The sequence below is a fragment of the Octodon degus genome, unplaced genomic scaffold (assembly GCF_000260255.1).
Source record: "Octodon degus isolate 3935 unplaced genomic scaffold, OctDeg1.0 scaffold00104, whole genome shotgun sequence".
NCBI classification, from domain to species: Eukaryota; Metazoa; Chordata; class Mammalia; order Rodentia; family Octodontidae; genus Octodon; species Octodon degus.
The window spans coordinates 9077858-9105611 of NW_004524680.1; the positions used below are offsets into that span (position 1 = coordinate 9077858).

At 49.1% G+C, this 27754-nt stretch overlaps 1 protein-coding gene across 2 annotated transcripts in view; it reads left to right on the forward strand.

Annotated features, from left to right (window-relative positions):
- The window catches only part of Col22a1 (collagen type XXII alpha 1 chain), a 239348-nt gene that overhangs the window by 104531 nt on the left and 107063 nt on the right, over positions 1–27754 (forward strand). For both annotated transcript variants that reach the window (XM_004638934.3, XM_023723988.1), the window contains exons 24-31: positions 7735–7788; positions 8382–8435; positions 10165–10218; positions 11428–11481; positions 16299–16343; positions 18118–18180; positions 18630–18683; positions 24878–24919. In XM_004638934.3, the coding sequence (XP_004638991.1) occupies positions 7735–7788; positions 8382–8435; positions 10165–10218; positions 11428–11481; positions 16299–16343; positions 18118–18180; positions 18630–18683; positions 24878–24919 (420 nt within the window). The remainder of the gene's footprint in view (positions 1–7734; positions 7789–8381; positions 8436–10164; positions 10219–11427; positions 11482–16298; positions 16344–18117; positions 18181–18629; positions 18684–24877; positions 24920–27754) is intronic.

Sequence of the window (27754 nt, forward strand, 5' to 3'; positions counted from 1 at the left end):
CCTCCTCCTCCTCCTCCTTCTCTTCTTTGTCTTCGTCTTCTTTGTCTTCTTCTTCTCCCTTCCCCTCCCCATCCTTCCCTTCTTCCTCCATTCCTTCTTCTCTTCCTTTTCCACCTCTTTCCATCCCAGCCCTGTGTGTACTTTACAGCTCCTGTCTGTTCCCACATTGGCCCGGCTCCCTGCTGTCATACAGTTGGGTGTGGTGGTGCACTCCTGTAATCCCAGTACTGAGGACAGGAGGATCATTACGAGTCCCAGCTAAATAGTGAGACCCTATGCCAAATACATAAAATTTAAAAACAAAAGTAGTAAAAATTAAAAGGAGGTGACACCGTGGAATGAAGAGCAGAACAGGCTCTGTTGAAGGTGACAGGGTCCCTAGGCACAGCCGGCACCTGGTAACTGGTGGCTCTCTATGTCCTGGCTGCCCTGATTATGAGCCTGTTGGCACCATGGTTGCTGGCTCTCTGCAGAGCTGTGGCAGAGCAGCTAGGCCCTGCCCACTCCAGACACCTCTATTAGCAGGGAGACCCCATGCAGAAGGCACTGCCAAGTGCACCCAGAAACCTGCCACTGCTGCCCGCTGAGCTGGCTGTATAGTGTCCTGGTGAGTGTCGGGCACTTTGGTCTCAGTCTCAGACTCCACACCAGCACTGCTCACTTGGGTGAGGATATACCAGGAAGTGCATCTTCCACCACAGTGCAGTTTTCTAAAGACTCCACACTTGTGTTGGCATTTTGCTATGGAAAGTGAAAAACAGAGTGGGATTCACGTGCCTTATGATTTTGCTTTATCATGAGAAAGCATACGTGTTTTGAAATTCAGTGGTGAGCCTGACTTCTTGGTTACTCAGGAGACTGAGGCAGGAAGATTGCTTGAACCCAGGAGTTCAAGGCTAGCTTGGGCAATATAATGAGATGCCATGTCAAATAAAAACAAATAAATAACAGCAAAATAAAATTCACCATGCAGCTATACCAAATATTTAAAGCTGTGGAATTGTTTTTCTACCATTCTGTTTGCTACCCTGGAAAATATCATTGTACCATCTCTCTGTAACTACATCTGTTTTTTAATAGCTGCCTGCGAGGAAATTGTATTTTCCCCAAACTAAGATACAAAGAAACTCAGCTCAGAGAGGTGGCTTAGCACTGCCTGGGATGGCGTGAGGGCCTCTGCTGTCATCTCAGAGCCCCTGCAGTTCCCCAGGCGGCTGGCACCCTGGACAGAGCTTCGAGTACTTCTGCTTGAAAAGGCAACTCTCACCTGCAGGAAATTTTTGTAGTAAAAGTATCCGTCTTTGTTCTTTTATGCAGGGACGCTTGTCTCCTAGGGAGAATGGAGAAGTGTGTGTGTGTTCTGGCCAGGTGTTATTCAAGGGTGGTGCTACTGGGTGTCACGTGCAGCGTGAAGACCCCAGGCTTGGTGGGACCTCCCAGGAGCTTGGTGGCCCCCTAAGATGGCACTGATTACACTCCTGCCTCCAGGATTCACATCTTGAGGGGAGGAAGCAACCTAGGAACACAATTCCAAATCGGGAATGTAGCCAAACTGCACCAGAAGTTGAGTGCTGTGGTAATTTATGCAAGCAATTTTCATGCATCTTCAAGGTTCATCCAACTTCATAAACGTACTCCAAGTGGAAGTAGGTGTAATGGGAGTAATTATTTGCTCTTTCTTTATTAAGCATAATAAAGTTAATTGGTTATTTATGCATTATCGCTATAACTGCTAATTACATTAGATAGCTACTTTGTCACTGTAGTGTTAGAAGGATCAGATGTTTCGTTAATGGTAATTATACTGTAAATTAATTAATATTAGAATCATTAGTTTTTTATCAGTAATAATGAAAACACTCATGTATTTTTGTAAATATTTGTATCTGTTGGCTAATTTGTCACTCAATCATTGTAATTAATTGGCTACTTAGGTATTGTTGTTAATTTTAAAAAAGAAGAAACAGAGGTAATATTTGGGAAGTCCTCCCATGTTCTGTGCTGGTTCATGAACTTTCTCAAATCAAACTAAGATGATTCCTGAGGATCTGAGAAGTGAAGCCCTCTGCCCATTGTAGCAGCCCGAGGCCTCTTGGGATCTGACACTGGGCATCCTAAACCAAAAGCACCCTTTATCCTGGAAAACGCCTTCCTGTCCATGTCTTGCCTGCATTGTCCTGGAGAAACCCTGCCTCTGCCATTGGGACTTGGATTTCAGCACGTCCCTTTCTTTGGCTCTATCTTTTCTTTTCTTTTCTTTTCTTTTCTTTTCTTTTCTTTTCTTTTCTTTCTTTCTTTCTTTCTTTCTTTCTTTCTTTCTTTCTTTCTTTTTTGTTTAATGTATTTAGTACAGAGTTTACAGGGTCTCACTACACAAAACAGACTCACAGTGATCCTCCTGTTTGTAGCCTCCCAAGTGCTGGAGTTACAGGTGGGCACCACCATGCCCAGTCTTGGCTCTATCTTTTCTTGAAACCCTTTGTCTTGGTTACTTTACACTCATTGCTGGGACAAAATACCAACACCCAAAATGAAGGAAGGAAAGGTTTATTTAGCTCACAGTTAGTGGAGGTTTCAGTCCATACTCTGCTGGCTTCAAGGCAAATGGCAGCAGTTCACGGTAGCAGAAGACAATGAAGAGCAGAGGAGGAGCAGCATCTGTGGTGTCCGTCAAGACTCTCTCTCTTCCTTCTACTCTGTGGCATGGTAAAGGTCAGAACTCCTCCCAGGAAGTGGGCTGCAGAAGTCTTCCTCAGCTCCTTTGTGCTGAGCCACTCTGGGGCGGGCCCTCCTCACCCTAGGGGGAGCCCCCCATGTCCCAGGGCAGGGAATGGGACAAGCAGATCCAGCCAAGCTTCTGGATCCAGCCAAGCTTCAGACATCTCAAGTTGATACAGTGTGTCAACCACTGCGCCCTCATATCCTTAGCTGTACAGGAGAGAAAATGATGCAGTAGATCCCTGGATTTTTAGAACTTTTTGTGGTAGGTAAAGTAGGAGGAGAAGGGGGGTTTTCTCCTTCTTAGGAAGCCCAACTGCTAATCAGATATTTGCAGGAAAAGAATAGGAAACATGCTCAACGTGGTTTTCTCGTGACTTTACAACCCATCTTCCAGTTAGGTTTGGAAATGTACTGGCAAGGTAACTAAGATCCTGTTCTGTATGAGTACTTTTCAACTTGATTTTTGAGGGAAGAATTGTATAGCATGAGGGCAACCACTGACCAGAAGGCCAGCAAAAGTTGGTCCAATTCCAACCACAGTTATTGAGCCTCCCTATAATTTTTCTGAAAGGCCAGAGAAGATGACCATGTGCCCCATCCATTATCCACAAAAAAGTGAGAACATGTTTGCCTTCTGTGATGGACTGTTGTCTTAACCTAGAAAATGCTAAAGTCTTGCCTGGAGTACTCAGCCAAGGTACCGGGTATACCAGCACTCCTTGCAATCACATTCCCACTGCCTGCCTCCCTCCCTCCTGCTTGCCTGTCTCCCTCCCTCCCTCCCTTCCTCCCTTTTCCCTCCTTCTCTTCCCCTCTGGGCCCACCTTTGTCTTTCCCTAGCTCTGACTCTCTTCCTCTCTCCCATCTCCTCAGGTTCTGAAAACTTTTTAACTCAACCCATCAAAACAGAGCCCACCATTCACCACCCCCCAACTCAAGCCTGTCCCTTCCCCCCCTGGAGAATCTCCTGTTCCCATCGCAGTCCCTCCAGCTTCTTTGCTTTCCCACCCAAGTTGGGGGAAAGCAGCCTGGAGTCCTCCCACACTGCCCCTCAGGTACCAGCATCTTGCACCTCCCCTGTCTCATTCCCAGTGGACGTCTGTCTCCAGCCCCCCACAGTGTTGTCCATTTGAGGGCGGGAGAAGCTGGAGTCTGTAGATTACAAACCCGAACACTTTGGCCCACAGATGTACTTCATTTGGTTTATACAGCCATCTTACTTTAAGTTTTCAAAATAATTGCCAAGATTCTTTAAAACACATTGAAAAGCTATTATTTCCAGACCATCCTGCAGGCTTGCTTGAGTGCAGGGGAGAGACTAGCTCAGTGGAGGTCTGTGCCCCTTGTCCTGCTCCTGCACACAGGCCCTGTCCTCCAGGCTGCAGTGCCCTCCCATCGCCTCTCTCCATTGTCTGTAGGAATGCTGCAGATCTCTCTTGGGTTATCTGTCACCTGGTGACCTGCGATGGGTGTGAGTGATCAGTGTGATATGCCAGGCTGCAGGAGAGGGAACCACGAAGGTCCCATGGCCCTGTGGAAGACCTTAGCTGAAATGAGATCACTTGAGTTGTCCAAGGAACTGGCTCAAGTTCCTTCTACCTGCTGTCCCTAGCTGCATCTAGCTCCTGTGGCCAGCAGTCTGTGTCCTGGATCTGTGATAGAGACAGTCAGGGGCCTGGCTGAGGCAAGGCTGTGCTGCCCAGTGGTTGCTTTGGACCTGCCCACCCCTGTTCCTCACTCAGGCTGGATCTGAGATGTCAGGTTGCTGACCTCTCATGTCCATGCTCCCCCCTGCCCTTGTCCTTCATGGTCCCTGGCACTTATATTGTCCACACAGGATCTAGACACCCAGCTCACAAGCTCACAGAAGGACAGGGAGTCCGGTGCTGTCAGGAGGATAGACCCTGGAAGATTCTGCCTGAAGACCTGGTAGAATGCCAGGCATGTAGGAGGAGCTTTAGGAAGTTCAGGTTACTCTTGGATGAGGTGGTGGCAAAAGTCACGAGCAGTTTGAGGATCCCTGCAGAAACCTGCTCCTGCCCTGTTGGCCCTCTGCCACTCTCTGGAGGCTGACTCAGAAATAAACCTAGTTTCTCCTAGAGCCGAGGCCCCAGCTGCAAAAGGCAGTGGGTCACCGGACAAGGCTGGAGCCTCCAAAGGGAAGAGGGTTCTCTGTACACAGCTTCTGTGCCCCTGCGCCTTGCTGTGGTGTCTGCAGGCAGCATGTGTCCAGCAGAACAGGTCCCAGGGCAGCATGGCTGCCTGAGTCTATACCCGGATGGTTCTGTCCTCTTGTCCCCAACACTTCCCACCTGGACTTATAAGATGCCCTTTGTAAATTGGAAAGGTGGTGGGGGAAGCCAGTTGCAAGTATCAACCTCTACTTCTCCCCTCCCCCACCCACCACTTGTAGGTTTAATGAGTGTTCCTGGGCTTGCTGCACCTAGCAGCAGGTCCTCCAAACCCTGCTTAAACCCGCAGTGTCTGTGCTGCCCGGGTGTGGGGGTCAGAGATCTCCCAACCTGTATGCAAGGCTCTAAATTCTCAGCCTGCTTAATATGCAGATTTTTTTTTTAACTGTCACATTGCTCTTGTTTTGAACAGAAGGAGGCTGTGGTGGTGGGGCCAGGAGACCTACAACCTGAGGGCCTCCCACGGCTGGGCTGTGGAGCTTGGGAGCACTGATGGGATCTGGGTGCTGCATTCCCGTGACAGCCCTGTGGACTGTCAGTTAACCGCTGTCTAGGTGCCCACGCCCATGCATGGGCCCAAAGGAGCTGGCTCACACGATCAGGGCAGGCGGGGAAGGCCCGAGTCAGCACCAGCAGGGGAGCGGCTGCCCCGTCCTGTCCTCTTGCATTTCTCCTTTTCTTCCCAGGTCTTGCTCCTTCTTGGTATTCCCACAAGGTGGTGATGGCCTAGGTTGAGTAATTCCCAAACTCAAAGGCTCTTTGGCATGGCCAGGCGTTTCAGAGGTCTCTGAGCTCTGCCACGCGTCCCAGAGCTGCTGCTGCTAGCCTGCAGGGGGCGCCTGTGCCTCGGTGTTTATCAGGAGCCCTAGGGTTCTTCTGCAAAGGCCAGACTGTTCCCGAGCCACATACTGCTTCCCTCTGAGAGCTTGGCTCTGTGCCTTCTCGTGGAGCCCTTGCCCTCCCTGGGCTTGGATTTGTCCCGTTGTCAAACAAGGAGGTGTCATTGCCATGTCATAGAGGCCCACTAAAGCGCCATGAGGTGATCCACAGACCCGCCGTGCTTCGCAAACCGCAACAGCACCAGGGCATTTGTAAGAGCTGAGGGACGTGAAGGGACTTACTAGGAGCCTGACTCACGAGCCTGACTCGGGGATAGTCGTGTTGAAAGGCATCAAAGATTCCCCGGCGCCATCAACATCACCAGAAACGTCAGGAGGGAGGAAAAGGAAATGGTGGGCACGGAGGTGGCCCGGGAGTCCCGAGGAGCAGCCCGGAAGCTCCAGCACCAGAAATGCAGGAAGTATCTGATAGCAGACTCAGCCGCTGGAGGGCGCTCTGAGCTCACGCCTGCTGGAGCAGGGCTCTACTGCTGCTAGCCGGGACCACTTTTTGTTGGAACAGAAGGAGTTGAAGTCGGTGGAGTGGACGAGGCCTTCTTCTGTACCTCCTCTCCAGCCTTCATCGCCCCGAGAGGTCCCTGGGTTGGTCTCTGCCCAGGACACCGCCCAGCTCTGCGAGGCTGCTCAGGGGCTCCAGCTTGGAGCACACATCTTGGAAAGGGCAGATGCTATTCTAAAGGCAACAGAGAAGGCTAAATGAAGGTACCACCAAAAAGTCGTTCAGAAAATGCTTTGGACCCACCTGTGCCACCCAGTGGAAATAGGGAAAGGTTCCGGGTTGCCGCGGCCTCTGCCATCCTTTGGAGTGTATCGCCCTCTGGTGGCAGATGATGCAGCTGTACTCAGCTCTTCCTTTAGGGTGGCTTGCAGTAGTAATCCCTGAGCAGTGCGCTGTGTCCAGCCCTGGAGGTGCAGAGGGTACAAGAAAGGCTGGGCTGCAAGGTCTGTGGGCCGAGTAAACAGTTACACCGGCCTGGAGTGTTGAGTAAGGAGAGACTGACTCCACTTGGGGAACTGGAGCCCATCAGAGGTGGAGCCAGGAGGCTGGAGGGGAAGGCAAGAGGGCTTGTCCAGAGAGCATCCAGGGAAATGCACAGAGCTCCCCAGCGCCTGAGGTGGTAGGCGGAGGAGGGGGAGAGGGGAAGGGAGGCTGTGAACAGACCTGGGGCGTTCAGTGTCAGGTGCGGAGGACGATGATGCAACAACCATCAGGAAATGGGTGCTGCTGAAGGTTCCTTAATAGTCCTCGGAGTAACAGTGTTCCCCAGGAGGGGTTGCTGGGTGGGCCACCATCGCTGTTCACCCTCTCTGAGGGCTCTGTTCCTATGCAGCTCTGACCAGGCTCTGGCTTGTGGCTTGGTGCCCAGCGGTCTTTGGCATTACTTCGTGATTGTGAGTTGCTTTTCTGCAAGTGTGTGACCGCAGTGGTTGTGGGTTCAGGCCTGGTGAGGGGCTGTGGGGCCTGGTCCCCATGCGGTTGTGAGCGGAGGTCCCACAGGTGAGGTATGTAGCCCACCCGGGACCTATGGAAGCAGCGAATGGTTCCCCCTGGGTGGTCCCGATCCCGACCTGCAGTTCTGGCCATGCTCATGCTTGGGAATGTTACAGAAGACCTTTGTGCATGGCTTACCCACTGGTGCAGGCGTGTGTGTTCAAACATGTTCAATATATTGCAAAATGGATATGGCAGTGTGATAAGTATCAAACACCCTAGTGTGACGCTGATTAGAATTTTGCAAATTTGATTTCAGATTTTCTTTCTTTTTTGCTCTGCCCCTTCCTATTTGAAGCAGGCCTATTTGAAGTCAGGCTAGCCCCATTGTGTCTCTGTGCCCCTTTCCCATTTTTGTTTCTCAAATGACAGCTGTCACCCAGGAGCTACTCTGTGCACATTTATAGCTACCTTTGTTCTCTCTTTTTAGGGTCCCTCAGGACCTCCTGGTGTCCCAGGTCCCCCTGGACCTAGAGGCCCCCCGGTAAGCCTGGTTTTGATTTTCTTTCACCAGGGCATTTGATGGGAACCCTGGGCTGGTGGGAGCCAAGGTGGTTTTCCTCTGCAGAGGCTCGCCGTTTCTCTACAAGTCCAGTGCAAAAGCATAGGCAGGAGAGGCCCACTCATGAGACACCCAGAGTCTTAGGATCCTCATGACTCTGAAACCCTTTGATGACAAATAGCACATGAATCAATGTGACGCTTTGGTGACTTCCAGAGACTGGGTGTGGGAGGCTATGGGGGAAGCTCACTGGGTGGCAAGGTCAGGCCACTTTAGTAGTTTGTGGTTTCGATCTGGGAAGTGAGTCCAGCACTCCTGCCAGGACGCTGAACCTGACTGTAGTAGGATGGTTGTTCCACTGATCTCCTAAAGTAGCAGAGGAGAAGATGGAGGACCTCAGCTACAGATCAGAACAGCTGCTTGTCACCTCTAGAAAGCTGACAGCTGTGTGTTTCAGAGTGGCCAGCGCTAAAGTGCCTCAGCTGAACCAGAGGCCTGCTCCTGTACCAAGACCAAGCTTGGACAATCTGCTCTCTGTGCACTCTGACTAATGCCTCCATGTGGTCTGTTTTCAGGGTTTACCTGGAGAGATTGGCTTCCCGGGCAAACCTGGGTCTCCTGGGCATGCCGTGAGTATCCTGGGACATCTTCTGCTCACCTCTCCCTCTCCCCTATGCCTTCTTATCAGCAAGGGGCCAGTCCTCACGGCTGAGACCAGCCTCCTTCCTTGGCCCTGTGACTCCTACAGCCTTGTGCTGACAGGCTGTCCCTTCTGTGGCCACTCCCCCTTGTCTATTGCTTAGGACTTCCCTACCCCCACGCCATGCACTGGCCAGGATGCAAATAGGGATCAACACTCTCTAGGCTACCACCTGTATTCTTTTTACCCAAAGACAAATCCTAAATCCCCTTGTTTTTTGAAGTATGAGCATTTGTCTTTGTGGGAACCCCAGAGAGTAATAGAAATGCTGGGCTCATGGAAACTGAGAAATACCATGTCAGAGGGCATGGTTGAGGGTGTGGCCAGCTCTTCTGAGATTCCTGAATTACCCCGATTGTGTTTTTCTGACTGCGAACTGAGAAGACCACAGGGCCTCTAGCGTCTGGTTGCTTGACTCCTGTAGGTGGGGCTCAGAGAGTGTGAACGTCATCCTGTTACACGTGGACGTGTTTCCTTGACTGTTAGTGTGTGGCTCTTCAGGGTGCATGGAGAGAGGGGCCTGGGAACATTATGACACCATGGGCCAAGTGCTGGGTAGACCCAGTGACAGGTCTGCCCTTGGAGCTACTGGAGGGAAGCCACATGAGGGGAGCTCAGGGCACTGAAGGAGGCCCAGATCCATGAGGAGTGAGGAGGAGGAGCAAAGCCAATGGTGCAAACAATGGCGGCTCTCTTCCTTCTTCCTGGCCACAGAGTGCTAATAGGCATAGATCAAGACCCCCAGGAGATGGGGCCAGAGGTCACTGCCACACTAGCAGCTGAACTCTGTGGAGCTGCAGTACACTGCCCCAAAGGACATGGGACACACACTCGAGGTTGTGGCATATACTTAGGGGAACTGATGTAAGCACAGAAAGCACCCCAGGTGAACCGCATTGTCACCAGCACACCGACCAAGAACATCAGAGTCAACTGCAATGTCACCGACGATGTGTAAAACAGCTGTGGCTTTGGTGTTTTGATCTTGGTCAAGGTCATGCTTCCATGGATCCAGCTGGCCTTAGCCCTCCAGCAAGGCCTCTTCCTCCCCTCCTTGAGGCCTCAACCTCGGGCCCCTGCTCTGTGCAGGTAGAGCTCTTCCTTTCACTCACCACCTCCCTGGGCTGGAGACACAGGGTCAGTAACACCAGTCATGTCACATGGCAATGACAAGGGTGAATTAGCAAATCCAGCCCAGAGCCCCTCTCCATTGTCCTCAGAGCTAACAGGCAGGAAAGCTGAGCCGTGCCAGGAGACTGGGAGGGGAAAGGAGAGAGAAACCTGGTGGCCAAGAGACTCTGAAGAGAAGATTGGGAACAACATAGACCACACGGGCCTCGGGAAGCTGACAGTGGAAAGGAACCCTGGGCATTAGCTTGGGCAGACCCTCCTTCCCCCTTACCTCCCTTGCGTATGCAGGGAACTGGATCTAGGAGCTGGATCAGAGTGGGTGGATTTTAATCTACCAGGACTCATATGGAAACCCTTCCTGGCAGAGACCAGCCACGCTGGGGAGAGAGGTTGACTGATAAGGAGAAGAGGGGCCTGGGCATTGTAGTCTTTGGCTACAGCATTAGTTCCTGGCTTGAACTACTTAACACAGTGCTTCCCTAGTGTGCCTTTCGTAGTACTTTAATTTCTTTCCTTTCCTGGACCAGGGACCACCTGGAAGGGAAGGGCTGAATGGACCGCCAGGCCTGCCAGGAGCCAAGGTGGGTGCTCTTGGATGTCATGAGTTTGGGAACCAGAAATGGAAGAGCCAAAGAGATTTTTTACTGTTGAGACATTTCCACAGTCAGTTAATCTCCTGTACCTCAGGTCAAGACTTACTTGGGTTGAAATGTTTGGATTTATGGGGTCAGATATAGGAGAGCCCTTTATTCCTGAGGTAACTGGGAGGGGGTTGGCAGCCTTGGAGACTTTAGGCTTTAAAATCAATCAGTTATAAATATTTTTGTTTATAAGGAGGAAAAACTGCTACTCTTACTAACATTAGAGACTTGCATTTTCAAAACATTCCAGTGGGGCTTGTTACAGCGGGATTATTATAGTAAGAGTAGAGGTTAAATATCATCAGGTGGAGAAATAAAATCACAGAAAAAATAGATATTTAGGTATTTTGAGTGAACACTCATGCAACTATGCAGCAAACATTTTTAACCACTTTATTCTTTCCTAGGAAACAGGAATAGGCTTAAGTAGGCATGTGACAATGCTGAAGGCCACTATTAAAGGTGACTTCATTGCTGTGGGAAAATTCTTTACCTTTCTAATAAACTTAGAAAGTTAACTCTTTAACCAGTTCATGACAAAATGCAGAATAAATACGGTTTTAACTTGGTTTAATGGGCATTTTATATAAACATTCAACATCTTGTTGCTGATCCTTCAAAAGGTAACCAAACACAGTATGTAGTATTCTCTAAAACACTTACGTAGAACTTTTCTTACTCTCAGTATGAAAAGGCACTGTTTCTCTTCAATTATGTATTTGTAATCGCAATCAGAGCCGCCGAGTGTGAACAGCAGAGGAGGTGGAGATTGCAGTATTTGTTAGGTCCCCATGGTCGGGCTTAGGCAGCCACATGGGATGGTTCCAAGTCGCCTGCGAAGCAGGGAGTGATCGTGCGTGCCTGTGATCTTAGCGTCCTGGAAGGCGGAGGCTGGACGTTCACAATTTTGAACCCAGACTGGACGGCTTAGCAAGTTAATGAGACCCAGTCTCAAAATAACGATTAGAAAAGGGATGGGGTTCAATTTAGTATGAGGCACTGGGTTTAATCCCCAGGACTGCAAACAAACAAGAAAAAAAGCCTAGACACAGAAACCAGCCAGGTGCCGGTGGCCTCCCTTACCCACCCATAACTAAGTAGTAGTGTGCAGAGTTCCTGCATGTTAACACTGTGTCACATCCCTGACAGGGAGCACCAGGAGAAAGAGGAGAAGACGGCCTGCCTGGGAAGCCTGGGCCTCGGGTAAGACATCACTTTTCCCCTCTTTATTTATTTATTTATTTATTTATTTATTTTTGTTATTTTCTGGTACTAGGGATTGAACTTAGAGCCTTCACACTGAGATATATCCTAGCCCTCAGTTAATTTTTTCTTGTATGTTTGAGCCAGAGTTTTCCTAAATTGCTACATTGTGTGGGGCTGGACTCAAGTTTGTGATTCTCCTGCCTCCACCTCTTCCTCAGTTACTTTTCTCTGGTTGCTGAAACAGAATACTGGACACCCCAAATTAAGGAAGGAAAGATTTATGTAGCTCATGGTTGGTGGAGGTTTCAGTCCATACTCAGCTGGCTCCAAGGCAGGGTGGTACTTGGCGAAGGGCAGCAGATCATGGTGGTGGAAAACAGCAAAAGCAGCAAGATAAAAGGAAGGAGCAGCCAAGAGCAAGCCTCTCTCCCTCCCTTACGCTGTGTGCAGGCCACCCGCCCCAGGCTGTGCGTAGCACTCGCACGCGTAATCCTAGCATTGCATCATAGATGAATCACAAGCTCTAGAAGCCTGCCTTTTTTTCATAAGAAACCTCATGACTGCATGAAGCTTTGGGGACATCTAGGCACAAACTAGCAGTCTCCCAGAGTGCTGGGATTACAGGTGTGTGCCACCTTTCTGGGCTTCCTTTTTCTCTATTATGCTTGTTACCTTAGTTGGGGTATTCAGGGCTGTGTATGTCACCTGCTCACCAAGCAGAGCTGTGCATCTTCTGGGGTCTTGCAGGAAACACAAAGGTGTTAGAAAGGAGATTATTCACAAAGACCTGGCAGAGATCACGGGCTCCTGCAGGGCTGGCCTCATACAGTGAGGCTGGCACTGGCAGAGGTAACCCCTCCTCTAGACGAGAGGGGAAGGGGAGCGGGTTCTTGGGCCAGGCAACCTGCAGCTGGCAGAGAGGCCTCTCTCCCGAGCAAGAGCTGTGGCAGGGGGATGAGGGCTCCCTACTTGGCTCTCCTCACGGGCTGCGGGGCGTGTTCCTCTGAGCTCTTGCCTCAGCGCCTGCCTGGACTCAGAGTACAGCAAGCAAGAAGGGAGGCTTCCCCACGCGCATGTCGGGGTCGTGTGTGTGCGTGCTGTGTGTGAGTGTGTGTGTGTGTGCACCCGCGCTTCTGGAAGCAACTGGCCAGGCAGGGAGGGCACCATGGGGCCGGATCCCTGCTCTCTACCAGCCTTGTTCCCACGTCCTGAGGTCGGAGCTGTTCAAGGGCAGAGTCCGGTGCGCACCACTGCCAGGCACTCTGTGGCTGCTCAAGGTGGGCAGGCCTGGGGTTGGTTGACACATCCATCCCACCTGTGCACACGGCTGTCTATGCTCACGGAGGTGTGATGCTGACATCTCGGAAGGGTCCAGCACAGGTCGCCTCGTGGCTGGCCAGTGCCGGTGCTGCTGGTGGGGCCGATTCCTGAGCCATTAGCTTCCCTGCTGTTTCTCCTTTTTTCATAAATGACCATATCTTTTTAGAAAATTAAATCAAAATGGAGCAGAAAATGCCCAGAAGACTGGTGTCCTGGGCAACTCAGGGCTGCCCAGGAAAGAGTGTCGCCAGCAGCTCCCCATGAAGTCCCCTGTTTCCTGCACTCCACATCCTGAGAATTCAGCCCTCACAGGCCTGTTGTGTACCGGGGAATCATCCCATCCCCACCACAGGCACAGCAGGCCTTCGTGTTTTAGGATCCAAGAGTGGTATTTTCTTTAAAAAGTGTGATGATCCCAAGTCATTAAAATATAGTAATTTTCTGTTTTCTCCATGGATGCAGCATACACCAAGGTGATTGTGGAGAGGATGTACATGGTCTTGAAAGTGCTCAGCCTGGTTTTCAGTTGGCTGAAATTCTGTCCATTTCCAGGAAAGATTTGTATAGACTTCGCATTTGTATAGGCGTGCTGTTCTTTTCATACTCGACTTGGACTTTTTTGAGCCAACCATACCTGGTAATTGTGTTTGCTCAAATCTGGGAATTAGCACATGTTGCTGGGCTTTTGTAGTAAGAACCGCAGCCCCCTGCTCCGGACTTGAGCCTCTTCATTCACGTTTCCTGTGCATGTTTGCATGGATAAAGGGATTGTCTAGAAGTATTGGGGTGCACAGGTCCACGAGGGAATTTCTTTAAGTTTTGCTTCTATTTGTATTGTATTGAGATCTTCAAACACAGAAGTCTGCCTGCTGTGCCTCCGCTGTGCCGTTTTTTTTTTTTTTTTGTATGATTTCAAAGCTGTATGTTTGCAATGTTTATCTGAGAAGTTTGAAGCTGAACTGAAGTGCCTCTGGGCTGTTCAGCCTACTTTTCCTCCCGGTACAGACCTGACATAGGTCTTCTGACTTTATTTTGTCAAAGTACCAGCTGAGGATGAAAAGATCCTTTTCTAAGAAGCTAATGAGGGCTGTGGATATAGCTCAGCAGCATAGGGCAGGGCCTGCCTGGCAAGCATGAAGCTGTGAGTTTGATTCCTGGTACCAAAACAACAACAACAACACTCATGAAGGTCCAGCAACAACAACAACAACACCCACAAAGGTCCAAGATGCTGGTGGGAAGCTCTTAGCTGGCCGGAGCTCAGAGCCCCCTAGTGGCGTGAAGTGGCTTTGCAAGCTCACACTGCAAGCTCACTCTGTGTTTTGAGGCTCACTTTAAGGAGTCATGAGGACATTCAGTTCCTTCCATGTGGTACCTTTGGATTGAGATTGACAGCCCAAATTCGGGGTGCGCTTCAGATGTCCCTTAGAGCTTCTTGCTAAGCACACCCAGCCTCTTTTCTTTCTCAGCATGTCAGAGGCAATTCCTATAGCAAATGTGCTACCATCCTGGCAGATTTCATATTTTTAATCATGTATGTATGTATGTATGTATGTATGTATGTATTTATTTATTTATTTAATACAAGGTCTCACTATATAGCTCAGACTCATAGTGATCCTCCTGTCTCAGCCTCCCCAGTGCTGGGATTACAGGTGTGCACCACCATGCCCGATTTCAGTGGCTGGTTTGGCATAGGGCTGGCATGAAATGCAGTACTTGGGATCAAACCCTGGTCTTTGCGCTTGCCAGGCAGGCACTTAGACCTCTGAGCTCTCTCCCCTGCCCATCATGGCAGATTTCAACTGACAACCTAACATACTGGATGTTAGAGAGAACTAGTTACTCAGAAGCAAAATGATTCTCAGCACACATGGCTGGTTACTCCATTCCCTACATCGCTTTTGTCAGTGATTCCCACGGGCCCAGTGAGTGCAGCACCCTGCTGCTTTGGCTTGGGGATTGAGCCCTCTGCTCCTGTGTCTTCCACATCAGTTTGGCCACAAAGTGCAAGTAGGAGCTCTCTCTGGGTTGCTATAACATACTTTATAAACAACAGACTACGTTGCTCCCAGCCTGGAGTTTGGGAAGTGCAAGATCAAGGTGCCGGTAGACTCAGCTTCGGGTGGGGCCCCGCTCTACAGATGGTGCCTTTAGTGACAACCTCACTGTGTCCTCATGATAGAAGGCCGGAAGGCTCCCCCCGTCCTGTTTAATAAGGGAATCAACCCCATTCATGCAGACTCTGTCTGATCACCTCCCAGAGGCCCTGCCTTTGACATCCCATTGTTGGGGTCTGTGCCTGGATGTCTCCCCCAAACCTCGTGGGGTGGCGGTGAGGAGGCTTCGAGGTAATGGTACTTAGACTTTGTGGTTGGTTCATTGGCTAGTGTGGGATTGGGCTGGCTGCTGCACCTGCCCTGGGGTGGGCAGCCTGCATACGATGTAGGGGAGGAGAAGAGGCTTGCTTCTCCTTTCTTCCTCTTTCTGTTTTTGCTGCCCCTCCCCCGAGCTGTTGCCCCTCTGCCATGCCACCTTGCTTTGGATCCAGCTATTTATGGACTGAAACCTCCACAAACCGTGAGCTAAATAAGCCCTTCCTTCCTTAATTTTGGGTGTCAGGTATTTTGTATCAGCAGGGAGAGAAAAGAAACCAAGACAACCACTCTGAAGATTATGTTTTAATCTGAGAGCTCTTGAGAGAGAAAAAGAGATGGAGGTAGGAGAAGGGGAAGGAAGGGAATGTAAGAAGAATTAAGTTGTGTTATGTACAGGTACAAAAGCTCCATGATGCATGCAACGTTATGCTCTGCAAACATGTATTAAAATAAGAAAAAAAAATTTGGATGAACATTCTGACCATAGTAGAGACCTAATGGAAGAGCACCAAATTTCCAAGGAACAAGAGCCAGTGTGCACCACTGGGAGGCAGGCTTGCTAATGTAAGCTCTGTTACTTACTGTTCTACACCATGGGAAACGAGACATTAAATGCCTGCCTTGGGGCAGCCTGTGTTTATGAAAAGAGACTGAATAGCAATCAAGGGACACCAGTCACATAGGCAAGTTCTTCAGCAAGTTCCCCTTCATCATCGGAACCAGCATGGGGTCTATGTTATTCTAATATGACTCAAAACTCAGAACTGGGGTGGATCTAGTACTTGGAGACTTTGGCTCAGTATTATTTGCATTATAAGAGTTTAGGCTCCAGATGTACGGATGCACCTTGATTAAATTCTGGTAGGGAAATTTCAGGAGCTGTTTCTTTGAGTTAAAGCAAGAGCCAGTGTGAGGGAGTGTGGAAGCCCTCTCTCTGGAAGTGCTCAACGCTTGGGCTTGCACAGATCCTGGCCCTTGGGACCTTAACTGTGCTCCGCATTTGAGAATTAGAGTTGTGGCTTCCAGGTGCTGTGGACGTCCGAGCCCAACTGGGGCCTAAACCCACTTCTGAAATGTGCATGCGAGATAATGGAGTGTCTGATGTTCTCTCTCTAGGGTGAAGCTGGGGAGCGGGGCCTGGCAGGCCAGCATGGAGACAAGGTCTGATTGTTCATGCTTTCATTCATACCTCTCATTCTTCATTTTTTTATTAATTAAACTTTATTGAAAACATTTTTTCTTTTACTAATATTCAAATAATAGAATCCAGCACACCTAGAGGAATGATTAGAGATGGCTACAAAACTATAATAACCAGATGCCTATGAAACATTTAAGGATTATGAAAATCATTCATTATTAGAACATCAGTGAGTCTTCTCATCAAAGGAAGAATACTATCAACTCAACACCATTCCGTCTTTCTTTTCTGCATGAAATGGTCATGTGTGAATGCCTAAATATATGTGGGAAGAATAGAGTGCAACTCTGTTTATAGTTCTTTACTGCATTTCTTTTTTTTGGCCATAATTTTATTGACAAATAAATAGCAATGAGACATTTTCAAATCAAATCGGTAGGACAGTTTCAATAATTAACACACTGCATACATTCTTCTTAGTGGTTAATTGCTGTACAAGATGTGGACTTGATATCCTATTTACAAACACCATTAGAACAAATCATTCTATTCATTAAGAGAGTGTAACTATATATCTATCCTAACCACTTTGAATACACAGATACAAAATGGAATTGACTCATTCATTGTTGCATCTTGGGTCATATAAATTCTTCAAATGGCAAAGGGATTGAAGCATATCTTTGGTGCTCACTACTTGTTTCATGCATTCATTTATTTACTCAGTAATTCCAACCCTGTCCAGTGTACTCAGGGCTATGGTGGTTACTGGTGTCACAGCTATAGGACAAGATGAACTGGACTCTGGGGAGCAAGTAGAATGCACAAGTGTAAGATGTGGTGACATGCCATGTCAGTGAGGGGCATGGGACAAGGCTTTTGGGGTTTGGGGAATGTCAGAAAAGATAGTTAAGAGTTGTATCTTGGGCTGGAGACATAGCTCAGTGGACTAAGCACCTGCTTAGGCAAGCGCAGGGACTGAGGTTTGATCCCCAGCACCGCAGCCTTCGCCAACCCCGCCCCAAGGGCAGGCTGTGCCAGCAAGAGTCTGGGCTTATTAGCACATGCCTGGGAGGCTGAAAGGAGGAGGATCACCGTGAGTCCGAGTGGCGTAGTGAGACCCTGCAACAACCAAATACAGTTAAAAAAAAAGACTTGTATCTTAGTCATTCTTTTGCTCTTGGGGTAAAATACCTGACAAAGCTTGAAGGAGGTGCGATCTATTTTGGCTTATGTTTCAGCCATACTTGGCCTGCTCTAACAGCATGGAGGAGGGGTCCTGTAGAGGAAAAGCTGCTCACCTCCTGGCAGCCAGAAAGCAGAGAGAAGGCCAGTGGGGCAGGGGACACATCCTACCGGGTCATCTCCAGTGGCCCACCTTTCCAGCCCGGCCCCACCTCCTGGCATCACACTTAGCTGTAGTGGAGCCAAGACTCAGTCACCTCTCATGGGCCCCATCTTTGAGTGTGTATAGGTTGGCAGGGACATCCAGATGTAAGCCTGAAGGAGACATTTTGGTTGAGTCTTAAAGGACAAGAGGAGTTAGATCCTCAGAGACTTGGAACAGGGTTCCCAGAAGAAGAAATAGCCCAAGTGGGAAGGAGCTGGAGGGTCCTCAGTGGACACACTGTCTAGATTTCCCCTTTCTCTGGTGCTCTGTTTTCTGTGATCTCCACTAAGCCCAAAGATTTCGAGGGATTTGGGGGGAACTAAAGTGCACACTGTCCACCCCGTCTCGTGAGAGAGTCCTCCCACAGGTGCCTAATGGACAGCACTGCCATTTTGTTCCCACAGGGAGAAACTGGCCTCCCAGGTGCTCCAGGGTTCCCAGGTGTAAGAGGAGAGAAGGGAAGCCAGGTAAGTGTGGTGGCCTCTTGCCACTCAGCTGATCCCCATGGGAAGCTACCCCTCTGAAGTCTTACTCTCTTGAGGGGGGATGAATAGAGTAGTTCTCATGTTGGCGCAAGAGGAATGATGGGGGAGAAGACACGGTACCAGAGTTCTTGAGCTACATGTACCAAAAGGCTGTGATAGCTGTGGGGAGGGTAGAGCATCTTCGGATTGAATTGATAAAATGAGGGTAGGAGACATCTCCCCAGAGTCCAGTGCTTCATGCATACCAGACAGAGCCTCCCCTGAGTCAGAGTTTTTCCTGCTGGCCTTTCTACTGATAAAGCAAGGGCAGGTGAGACAGAGACAGGCAGACAGATAGACAGATCCCACGGCCATACTGCTATTATATAGAAGAGGGAAGAATTACATTCAGTTAGGTTCTAATCTCTTTCCAATCATATCTCTCCTTATAGGGAGTAAAAGGTGAACTGGGACTTCCAGGACTGAAAGGTGACCGAGGTGAAAAGGTAGGAGGCCCTTAACTCATTCTGGTCATTCATTCTCACTGGCTGCTGTTTCTTTTTCTTTTCTTTTTTTTTTTTTCCATAATTTTATTGAGAAACAAATAGCAATGAAACAGTTTCAAACCAAATTGGTAGGACAGTTTCAATAATTAACACATTGCATACATTCTTCCTAGTGGTTAATTGCTGTACAAGATGTGGACATGATATCCTATTTACAAACACCATTAGAACAAATCGCTCTATTTATTATTATTTTCTTTTTTTAATAATTTTATCGAGAAAGAAGTAGCAATGAGACAGTTTCAAAACAGTAGGACAATTACAATAATTAATACATTGCATATTATTGTCTTTGTAGTAGTTATTCATAGTACAAGATGTGACTGCTGTTTCCTAATGAGGTATTTTTGTGTGTGTGTGAAATGTATTTTCATGACTCAAAAGTATATTTTTGAGGAGTGGGTAAGTTAGACATAAGCTCTACTTGGAATTCGCAGGAAACTAAAGCCGGTAGAATCAGGATGCTGTATCCATTCAAGCACCTCTCCATCCCCGCTTTGTGCCTGCAGGGCTTGGGGGTTAATTGCTCAAGCAATGCTGACAGTGAGGCGCTGTGTTCGGCCCAGTCAGTTTTAGTCTTTTGCTCTTAGTCCAGTAGAATTTTAGTGAAAGTGGGTGTGATAATTGTGTGCAGGGCAGAGGAGGCTCCAAGAGGGTGAAGACTTCGCCACGAAGCAAAGCCTTTCTTGCCTCCTTCTTGCACATCCCGTGTGACTGCGCCTGCCTGTGCTGTGGCCTTGGCCCTAGGGCTAGGCTCAGAGTCCAAGCGGGGTCTGTTTTGGTCAAGGGACATCATGGCGTGTGCTGAGGCTGCCGTGTGCTCCGCAGTGCACAGCAGGTGTTTGTGGCATTGCTGCATCTGTCAGTGCAACGGCCTCAGGATGGATGGTCAGAGAGAATTTAGGGAAAGCATGTCTGGCTAATGCTAAGGGAAAGCAGTCACATGGGGTGACACGCCCCAGGGAAAGGGTAGCAGGAGACCAGAGAGGCTGTGGCCATGAAGGAGTCTGACAGTCATCCTGGCTCTGGGAAGGGAAGCAGACATGCTGGCGAGTGTCCTGGTGGTTTCAGTTTCTCACCCTCTCCTTCCCCTTGTTCCCAATTTGCTGGAAAACCCCTGCATGCATGAAGGCAAGGTCAGTGAAGTCATTGACATCATCTTCTGCGATAGCAGGCTAGAAGAGAAAAGTTCAGGAGTAGCTGTGATGTGACAATCAGAAAGTGGGAGCATTCTGTGGTTAGAGAGAGCTCAAGCTTACGGAGGTTTGGATGAATGCCCAGAGCTAGAGTCACCTCTCTGGACTTGAGCCCATGATCCCAGTGTCTTCTCAGAAGAGCAGGTCTGTTTGGTGGGCACTTCATCTATTTGTCTTGTGCCCATGACCCACAGGAAACTGGGGCATGACTCAGAGACTCACTTGATAAGGGATTTAGACTGAATGGCTATAATAACCTAAATCCCTGATGTCAGTGGCTTGTGGTGTATAAATTTTGTCATGGGAACCTTTAAACTGTATTCAGTATGCAGACCACTGCCAGGATCTGTTGGCTTTTGCTGAAAGGGAAGCCACTAGTTGGTTGATTGGAAATGGAGCTGCTGCTGAAGGCAGGTATGCACGGACTGTCTGTGTCTGATCTCATCTGCTGGAATTGCGCGCGTCCAAGCGAGCCTTTGCTGAGACGGCGCGAGCGTGGCAGGTGCAGTGGGCAGAGCTACAGGGCATCCGTGAGCTGTAAGGTCCTGCCCGTGTAATGCCCTTTCTGTGTGTCTTGGTTGATTTTCTCATTGCTGAGACAAAAGGCCTGATGCCCTACGTGAAATGAAGAAAGCTTTATTTCAGTTCATGGTTTGTAGAGGTTTCCTGCACAATCAGCTGACTCCAAGGCAGGCAGGCAAGGCAGAGAGATATCGTGGGATAGGGCAAGAGGCCGCAGTGGCAGCAGCAGCAGCAGCAGCCTCCTCTCTCTGTCTCCATATTCCATGTGGCCTGGAATACCAATCAAGCCTGTTGATTGATACCATCCACTTCAGGCTGGGCTTATCCATCCACATAATGCCAGTATCACACCCTTCATCCACACTCACACACCACAAACTCAGCCACCATCAGAACTCTGCACCTAGGACTGCCTGAGGCATCTAGGTATGTTGTGGATTGTCTAGATGTCTCTGTAAATCCTCATGCAGTCCCAGGGCTTTTTAAGAGGTGGCTGAGTGTAGAGTGTGTGTGACCAGTGCAATGATTAGGTTGGCACTGCCCTGATCCCGGCAGCCTGGACAGGCTATAAAAGGGCAGAAAGTTGCTGGGGGGGAGTTGGTTGTTGATTTTGCTGTTTCCTGCCTGCCATGAACTGTTCTCTGCGAAGCCACCCCACCCTGGTGCCAGCCACCTGTGGGCTGCAACCTCTGCACACTGTGAGCTAAACAAACCCTTTCCTCCCTAACTTTAGGGGTGTGATGTTTTGTCACAGCAGTGAGAGAAGTGACTAAGATAGGGCCATAACAGTTTGGGTGAAAGAAGTAAAGTACGGAGAGCTGCACTGACTCACCCTGACTTACAGGACTAAAAGGCCGAATATGAGGCCAGGCCACCAGGGTGTGCGGCAGGAGGTTTCAGCCACAGTGTTCCTCGTTCTTCCAGCTAAAAACCCACGTTGGAGGATGCATCTGTAAGCCTGCCAGCCCAGGACAGCCGCCGAGATTTCCCTGACACTCACTCTTGCAAACTGCATATCATTCGCTCTGCACGGCTGTCACCAATACGGTGACAGTGAACACGACGTGTTCCCAGTCCCCCAAATGCTAGACTTCACAGGGGCAGAGATGGAAAGAATTGGAAATCCCTGCCACGAGCAATGCTCTGCAAGCTGCTTTGGTTTTTGTTGCCTCACGCTTGGCTTCTGATCAGATACTGTATGCCCTTAGCCCCTTAGCAACATTGTTCACACACACACACACACACGCACACGCACACGCACACGACCTGCCTATGTGATTGTGTGTGTTTGCCTGCAGTGCAGCAGCAAGAGCACTGTGGTGTCCCAGACCCCCGTCCTGGTTCTGTCTGCTCTACATGGTACATACAGGCCTAGTATCACTCAGCCTTTTTCTCATTGCTGGAACAGAACACCAGATACCTGCAGCTTAAATAAGGAGAGTTTCACTGGGCTCATGGTGTGGAGAATCCTGTCTTCTGTAGCCTGGCTCCAAGGCAGAAGTAGCCCGGCAGAGAGGTATCACAGAGGTGAGCTTCTAAGCTCACGGTGGCCAGCCGCACGGCAGAGGGGTGCCTGCCTGAGGGAAGGGGCCAGGGGCTGGATATGTACGCCACGGCCGTGCCCCATGACTCATCCACACACAGCTACAGGTCTGCTTTATCAGTCCCTGGCCAGTGGTGGTGAACCTATGCCGTGCGTGCCACAGCCGGCTGCTTGTACCATGGAAAGCTCTAGAAGGTTTGCCGTCACTGCCAACTAAGCAGTCAAGCTGACAATGAAGCTTAACCATTGAAGTCTCTCTATGCTGTGTTTAGCTCTTGGTTGCCCCACTGAGAAACAGCAGTGCCATCCCCACCTTCCAGCCCAGTGTGTGGGGTGAAAACCTTTGTCTCCAGGGGCAGGATACAGCCAATGGAGAGGAAGGCAGAGGTGGGATGTGCACGCACAGTCAGGAGAGGGAAGTGTTGTCTTTTGTCTTATTTTGAATTTTTGTCGAAAGTTGCTCTTGTCACCAATCTCTGAAGGAACACAGAGGCAGTCCACACCCTTGGGAAGCCTGAGTGTGGTTCTGCTGAACTGAGCAGAGGAGTTTACTGGTCTCTCCCATCTCTGCACTCTGGAAGTGAGGCTTTTACGTGGAAATCACATTTCTGAGAAGTCCACCGAAGTAGCAGGTCAGATGCTGTTCAGACAGCTCAGCATCCCAACTTGGGCATGGGTATGGTTCCACAGACACTTCCCTCTGTGGTCTTCATGGGTTCTGTGCCAGATAGACTGAAGCACTGTCCATATAGGGACCCAGCTAATCCACAGGCTGATTCTAGGATAGGCCACTGTTGTCAACAGTGTCCCCATTTCAGTGATGTAGGTGGTGAGGGGACTGATACTCGCATCATGGAGACTGCACTCAGCCTCCTCCTGCCTGGCGCTTGTTCTTCTGGGTTTGTACTTCTTCGGCTCCAGTCTCCAGCGTTCCTTCCTCCTGCTCCCTGCCTTGGCCCCACGGATGCTGACGTGCCTGAACAGCATCTGACCTGCTACTTCGGTGGACTTCTCAGAAATGTGATTTCCATGTAAAAGCCTCACTTCCAGAGTGCAGAGATGGAAGAGACCAGTAAACTCCTCTGCTCAGTTCAGCAGAACCACACTCAGGCTTCCCAAGGGTGTGGACTGCCTCTGTGTTCCTTCAGAGATTGGTGACAAGAGCAACTTTTGACAAAAATTCAAAATAAGACAAAAGACTACGCTTCCCTCTCCTGACTGTGTGTGGCACATCCCACCTCTGCCTTCCTCTCCATTGGCTGTATCCTGCCCCTGGAGACAAAGGTTTTCACCCCACACACTGGGCTGGAAGGTGGGGATGGCACTGCTGTTTCTCAGTGGGGCAACCAAGAGCTAAACACAGAAACAGGGTTGGAACCAAGCCTGTCAAATTTACCCCCAAATGTACAGGTCCTTCGTCCTAGCATCTTGCTCAGTACCAGAGCTCTGTTGGCCCAGCCCATGTTGCCCACCATGACCTCACTCCCTGCATCTCGGAGGATGCATGAAAATGCTACTTCCACAGGCAGCCTCCTGGCCTCTGGCTGGACACACCTGTCCTCCTGGCCTCCTCCCACTCGCACTTCTGTTCTTGTGCCCCGCTAGCAGGCACTCAGCTTTGGTCCTTGAGCTTGTTCTTGGAGAACAGATAGGTATAGGTGACATCAGCTCTGGCGGGCAAGTCCAGCCACGTCAGGAAGAGGACCAGGTAAAATTAGCAGTGTGGTGGTGATATAAGAAAGTGCTTTCTTCCTGAAGCTTCTGGAGATTTACTCTGGGTTAAGAGCATGGTGTTTTAGTTTGAAACCAGGCTCAGCCATTGGCTAGTAGTGTGCTTATGGGGGGGCGGGGCTGAGACCTTTATGCCTTCGTTTCTTCAGCTGTGAAATGGGGATACATAAATGTCTTATAGGCATGTCTGCAGAGATTAAATGAGTTCATATATAAATAAGCACATGGAAGTAAATGCTATATAGCAATAGAAGTAATAGTAGGGAATGATACACCCATGTTTATTGGTGCATCATTGCTGTTGACTGAGGGTGGCTTTGTCCCTTGCTAAGTTTGCCTCTCTAATAACCAGATGTAGAGAGGTTCTGCAGGCCTAGCCCTGGACTGGGTCCAGGAGCTGCAGGAGTGAATACCCTGTCCCTCGGCCCCCCATGGCACTTGTGATGCAGCAGACTTTGGGGACCCTGTCTACTCGCTGTGCTGTTGCTGCCCTTTCTCCTGCACCAGACAGTTCCATGACCCAGTCTCCCCAGTGCCATGCTCCTCATCATCTCTGTCCCCACCAGATGCTGAGAGTTTTAGGTGTTATGATCATTATGGTTTGCGAAGAAGAAACCAAGCCAAAGGAGGTGAACTCACTTGTGAACCAGTAGAGTTTGTTGGGCTTTGAACCCAGGTGACTCAGCTCCCAGCATTGTTTTGTTTACAGGAAGAGCACCTCTCATTTTGAGAAATGTCTGCTTCCTCCTGGGGTGTGGGGCAGGCAGGGCTGGGCTTCTGTACAGAAGCTGGAGCTCAGTGTGGCCGTCATGCTTAGGAGCACATGTGAGAATGGTTTCTGGGGCATATCTGACCCTGGCTATGCTCATGACCTGAGGAAAGCTGTGCTGCTGTCATCAAAAGGGAGACGCATAATAGATAACTGTTTAGTGGGATAGTAGATAGTGCTTGAAATAATTGATAGCAAGACAGGTCAGTCTCGAAGGTATTGCTTATGTCGGAAATGTTTTTCTTCTGCCTTTTATGGTATGTGTGGTGAGTGTTTCTATCATCTGGGGAAGAGTGGCCTTATCAGACCTGTCTTAGCATCAGTGGAGTTATCAGAATGTTTACAGTTATTCATTTCTTGTGCCTCCATCCAGGGTGAAGCTGGTCCAGCCGGCCCCCCTGGGTTACCTGGAACTGTAAGTTGCTCTGCTTCTCCTCCTCTATCCTTTTCTCAATTCCTAAGGCATTAGGATCCCCCTTATACACACCACATAGTTATAAACTCTCCTTGGTAGAGTTTGCCAATAGCTAGATCCACTAGTAGGTCACAAAAATCCAAAAAATGTAGAAGCTTCTCTCAGAATGACCTTGTGCATACTCATTTATTTTATTCAGCCTAAGCACAATTATTCTTTGTCAGGGCATGTGTTAGATACTGAGGTTACATATTCTCCTGTCCCTTTTGGGGAATCATGTCCAGAAATAAGAAGCCTCGTGTCCATTGCAATTCCATAATACTGGCCCAAGATGAGGGTCCATCTTCCACCAGAGGCATCTTCAAGCTGGCAATGTGAGTTGCTGCTTAGTAATAGCAACAGAAAGGCCTGAGGGCAGGGAATGGGGTGGAGGAAATGGGCTCTCGCTCTGCCATTCACCAGTATAATGGTCTCAGATATGTAATTTACTCCATCCAAAAGTAGGTTTTCTCATTTGGCAGAACAATATACAACCGTCTTACATATTCCTAGTGAAATTGACGGACAGAATATAGAGTATTTAACAGATTTTCTGGCACATAAGAAATATCAAACAACTACTATTGATGTTATTTATCTTACTCCCAGAAATTCTTTAATGGAGATATCTTTAGATTTTTAGAAATTTAGTGTTTGTGCCTCGTCTTGAAATTCCCTGTTTTGAGCATTAGTTTCTGGGCTTTATGTGCTGCTCCTGAGTGGGTGAGTATATACGGGACTTCTTAGCTACTGACCGAAACAGGGGATAGCCTCTCTAATAAAGGGAGGTGTGCTAGTTACTGTTCTTATTGCTGAAACAAAATACCTGAATGCCTAAAGTTAAAGGAGGAAAGGTTTGTTTGGTTCACAGTTTGTACAGGTTTCAGTCTGCAATCAGCTGGCCCCAAGGCAGGATGGCATGAGAAAGGAGAAACTGCTCATGGTGGGCAGCAGGTAGCAAAGCAACATGGGAGGGGCCGCAGATTTTTCAATCTCTTATGTCTTATCCAGGCTACTTAGGGCAGCACTCCCACCCTTAATCCTATTGCCCTTGATCCTAGCACTGTGCCATGAATCAATCCCAGCATCACACTAGATCCAGCCAGCTCTGAGAAAGCCACATCTGTGACTGCATGGGACTTGGGGACACCTCTAGACACAAGCCATAATAGTCTTCCCCAGCCCCAAAGTTGCATGTGCATCCCTTCATGCAGAAGGCATTTAGTCTATCCCTATGAGCTGCACAAGTTCTAAGAGGTTCAGCATTGCTGAAAAGTCCAAGTCCAGTCTCCTCCGAGATTTAAGGCAGCTCTTGACTGTAAGCCCCTGTACAAATGAAATGAATGGCGCAAGGTAAACATTTCCATTCCAGAAGCTACAAAAGGGGATAACAAGGAATGGGAACAAAGCAAAATCCTGAAGGTAAAATGTTAAGTTCCACTTCCAGCATTCCCCCCAAATCTGTGGCAAGCTGTGAGCATCAAGGGGTGGCTCCGCCCCTGTAGCACTTCTGGTGGCGTGGCTCCCATGGCTTCTCTATTGTCTCTTCCCTCCTTGCAGTTTTCTTTAGAGGATCCCCATTCTTGGCCACTCCATACTTCTGGAGTCTCCACTGCAGTTAGGCTCCATACTCACAGCTTTACACACTGCCTTCTTGGGGACACCGCCTGGCCTTCCAGGCCTTCTGAAATCGGGTTGAAGCCTGTCTGACCCATATGTCTTGCATTCTGCATGCACCTAAGCCCAGCACCGTGTGGATGATGGCATGTTCTGCTGCCCACTGGAGCAGCAGGCAGACTTCTTTCTCTTTGGCTGTAGGGGTCAGTGGCCTGTGAAGCAGATCCCTAGGAACAGCCTCCCCGTGCTGCACCATTGTGGAACACAGTGCTCTGGGCCTGTCTTCTCAAAGCAAACATTTTTTACCTTTGCGACTCTGAGGCTGCAGAGCCTGGAGTCCTGTCAGTGATATCCTTGGGCCATCTTTTCTGCTGTTGTCTTCCAAAATTCTTGGCTTTTATTTATTTATTTTTTGCTAGTTTAAGCAACCAGTTTTTCCTGACTTTTATCCTTACAGCCTGAAAATATGCTGGAGCTTCCATTCTGGCCTAACTCAGAATGTTTCAAGTCATTCTGCTGGACTTGATTCACAGCAGAAATCTGGCTAAAAGCCCCCAACAGTAGCCATGGCACTGCCTCAACATTTGACTGCCTTGAAATTTCATCTGCCAGATTAATTAGTCTGCCACTCTTAATCTCAACCTCAAGCAAAATCTCTGTACAGGAGCAAAATGCAGGCAGACTCCCTGCCAAGGCCTCACACACATGGTCTGGAGTCCAACAGCTAACATAGTCCTTCTTCCCAGAAGAAACCTCCCCAGCCTGGTCTTTACTAACAGAATTTATCAGCACTGTGGTCCTCTGAGATCTGACTGACCGGAATCTCCCGTCAAGTGCAGCCTAAGGCATTCCAGCTCCACTTCTTCAGCTGGCATCTCTAAACCTTTCCAAATTCTTCCTGTTTCCATAAGCCAGCTCCCAAATTTCCTAAACCACATGGTCATGTACAGTCACAACAATGACACCACTTTTCTGTTACCAAATTTTGTGTTAATATTTCTCATTGCTGAGACAAAATACTCCACACGCCAAATTCAAAGAGAAAAGGTCAGTGTAGTTCATAGTCTTCAGAGGTTTCAGTCCACAATCAGAAGGCTCCAAGACATAGTGACATCACAGAGGACAGACAGTTCTTGGCAGACAGAAGCAGGAAAGCAACAAGGGATGACCAGAGCTCTT